The sequence below is a fragment of the Frankliniella occidentalis genome, unplaced genomic scaffold (genome assembly GCF_000697945.3).
Source record: "Frankliniella occidentalis isolate FOCC.00 unplaced genomic scaffold, Focc_3.1 Scaffold4619, whole genome shotgun sequence".
NCBI classification, from domain to species: Eukaryota; Metazoa; Arthropoda; class Insecta; order Thysanoptera; family Thripidae; genus Frankliniella; species Frankliniella occidentalis.
The window spans coordinates 1-2,766 of NW_026271665.1; the positions used below are offsets into that span (position 1 = coordinate 1).

Here is a 2,766-nt window from a genome sequence, read left to right on the forward strand (position 1 = left end):
CAAACTACCATACGTCATTATTTTATGAATTGCTTTGTAAAATTCAAAGCTCCATCTAGGCGGTATGAAAATTGTTAGAATTTTTGTCTAATTTTATGACGTTTAACCCATAAATTTCCATTTGTTACGAAATATATTTGTAACTTTACAAAACGTTTCGTAAATTGACACTTACGAAATATTTTCGTAATTTATTTTTTACAAAGCATTTCGTAACATTTTTTTGTAAAATCACGAAAACTTTTTACACAGGGCAGCAAAGTGCAGCCATTGACTTTAAGCTAGAATTTTCGGCTTTTTCACATGTCTCTTTTGTCTTCAGTCTCCTTCTCACTCTGGGCCCAGTCCCGCGAGTACAGCCAACTCAAGTGGATCACAACTCCAAGCTTGCAGTAGTTCATCAAGCCAGCCGACAAGTTCAGGTGGAAACTCAACTTCCGGAACAAGCCCCCGCAATGGTGGGACTGGTCCTCAAACCAATCCATCATGCAGTCTTGCAAAGCTGCAGCAACTCACCAATGGCCTTGAAAATCCTAGCCATGGGCATTGTTTAACTCCTCCCACTGGAACTATGATGACCGCTCCTTCACCTGGACTGCCTTCCCACCATCCCCATATGTCCATGACTTCTCCTCCCAGCACCCATGGCATGTTTCAGCAACAAAACTCACGTGGTCTTTCTACTTCTCCATCTGGTGAGCCAACCTCTTAAAACATTTATACTGTTGGGTAAAATTTCTTTTTAAATGTTATGACTCAATTTTTATTTTTCTTGTTTATAGGCATTCATGCTAATTTCCAACAAAGTCAAGAATACCTTCCTCTTTACCACAAGTATTATCAGAGCCAAGGTGGTATGAGCACTCTACCCTCACCGATCCATGTCTCTGGCAGTAGCTCCCGGTCCAACCGGAGTAGCAGCAACAATAGTAGTGGCACTACAGCAGGAACTGCATCTAGTGCTAGCAGCAACTCGACCAGCACCAATAGCTCTAGCAATCCTAGTAATCCTGGTAATGCAGCTGCGCTCAGCCCGGCTGTCCAACATTCCTCCCTCCATTCATCAAGAATGGGAGTGGGTGTGACTCCCAATTTAATGGCTCAGTATGGCTCATTCAATGGATATCGTATGCAGCAACAGGTAAAGGAATTTCGTTTTATCTAAGTGTATGATGCAGCTAATGTTTTTTGAAATAATTTCATTTTTTGGTATCCTTTACTAATGAACATTATTCTTTTCCTTTTTTGAACAGAGTCCCTATATCACAAACACTGCAGGATTCATAAGCCAATCTGGTCAACTACCCGTACAAATGATGGCACAATCCCAGTATCAAGACTCACAAAATATGTATCATTATTCTTACCTCAATGGTACTTTAATGCAGCCTTTAAATGGCGCTCGGCGGTAGTATTTTATATCTTTTACTCCAGTAAACCCAATTGGGGACTTCTCCTTAAACAATAATTTTGTGGTAAGGATTACAAGTTATTACAAACTGGCTCATTTGACTTCTGAAGTAAATGGAGACCACTTGTTTAGATTTTAAGGTCCATCTTGACTATATTTATTTTTACTTAAGAAACTTATCTTTCAATTTTTGGTGTTACATGGCAAACGCCAGATTAGTCATAACAAAATATTACCATCAAATGGCTGTAGACTTATTATTGTGACGTCTCAATCAAGGTTGTTACATTTTAACTTCTCCTGGAATCTTAAATGCAGATTTTATTCGTTGGTTTCTTCTTTCACTAGATTGTGGCAGTAGGTAACTTTCAATTGTTAACTTTATTCAATGAGTGTATGTATGTATGTATATAATTGTATGTAAGTATGTATAGTCAAGTACATGTGTATTGTGATTGTGTATAGTTGTATGTATGTACCTATAGTGTTGTGAAAGTAGACAAAAGAGGTTGAAGACCTCGTTATTGTTGAACATAATTTAATAGTTGTGTTGATTTCAGTATTGTATTAAATCTGTTCTGCTTTTAAGTTTTTCTGTATTTTGTATAGTTGGATTAGAAAGGGCTTATTCAGCAAAAGGCTGTCAGTACTGCTATTAAAATTTTGTCTTAGCATAATTTATTATTGTTAACTGTAAGATGTCAACAACATTGTAAGTGTTGTTTCTATTTTTACTTTCATTTCATACCAGTGGTGTAAGGAAATATTTAATGAAATACTACTCCTTACAAACTTCAATGGAGTGCATGTCCAAAGATTTGTATTATGTGCCTTGTACCTGTTAAGTCATTTTTCTGTCAGCCTCTTGAAGAATTAGCCCTATGTGCGTGAGTGATTTCTCATTCTCACGGAACCCAAATCAGTGCCTTCTGTGAACCTGATAGGAAATTATAATAAACTTGGCCAGTTGATGCATGTGCATCAGTTATTTCAGATGTTTTTTCTCATACATGTTGTATGTTACCCTTTTACCTCCTCCAAGCAAGCTTATGTCTGTTTCATCTCTGATTAGGGGAAAAATTTGATAATTTTGGAGGTAAAGATAAGGAAACTAAACTTCTGATATAACATTTTCCTGTATGTATCAGAGTTTTCAGAACTCCTTAACCACTAACACTAATGCTTTAGCATAAATAAATACAATTTACTGTAATATGTTGTAGTGAGCTATGGTAAGGCCAACTTGTGCATTTTTGCAGAAGATTCTTCATACAATATCAACAGTTGCGAGTTATTTTCAACAATGCCTTTACATATTCTTTTGTACCTTAGGTTCAATTCTGTTAAATACCAAC

General features: G+C 36.7%; 1 protein-coding gene across 1 annotated transcript; it reads left to right on the forward strand.

The window, feature by feature from the left end:
- Nucleotides 1-322: 322 nt before the first annotated feature.
- LOC127752153 (trithorax group protein osa-like) lies at nucleotides 323-2,399 on the forward strand (the record flags this gene model as incomplete). The annotated part of the gene is given in 3 exon segments (XM_052276826.1): nucleotides 323-695; nucleotides 783-1,141; nucleotides 1,254-2,399. Coding segments are annotated over 3 exon segments (891 nt in total), but the record flags the coding sequence as incomplete, so codon positions are not given.
- Nucleotides 2,400-2,766: the final 367 nt, after the last annotated feature.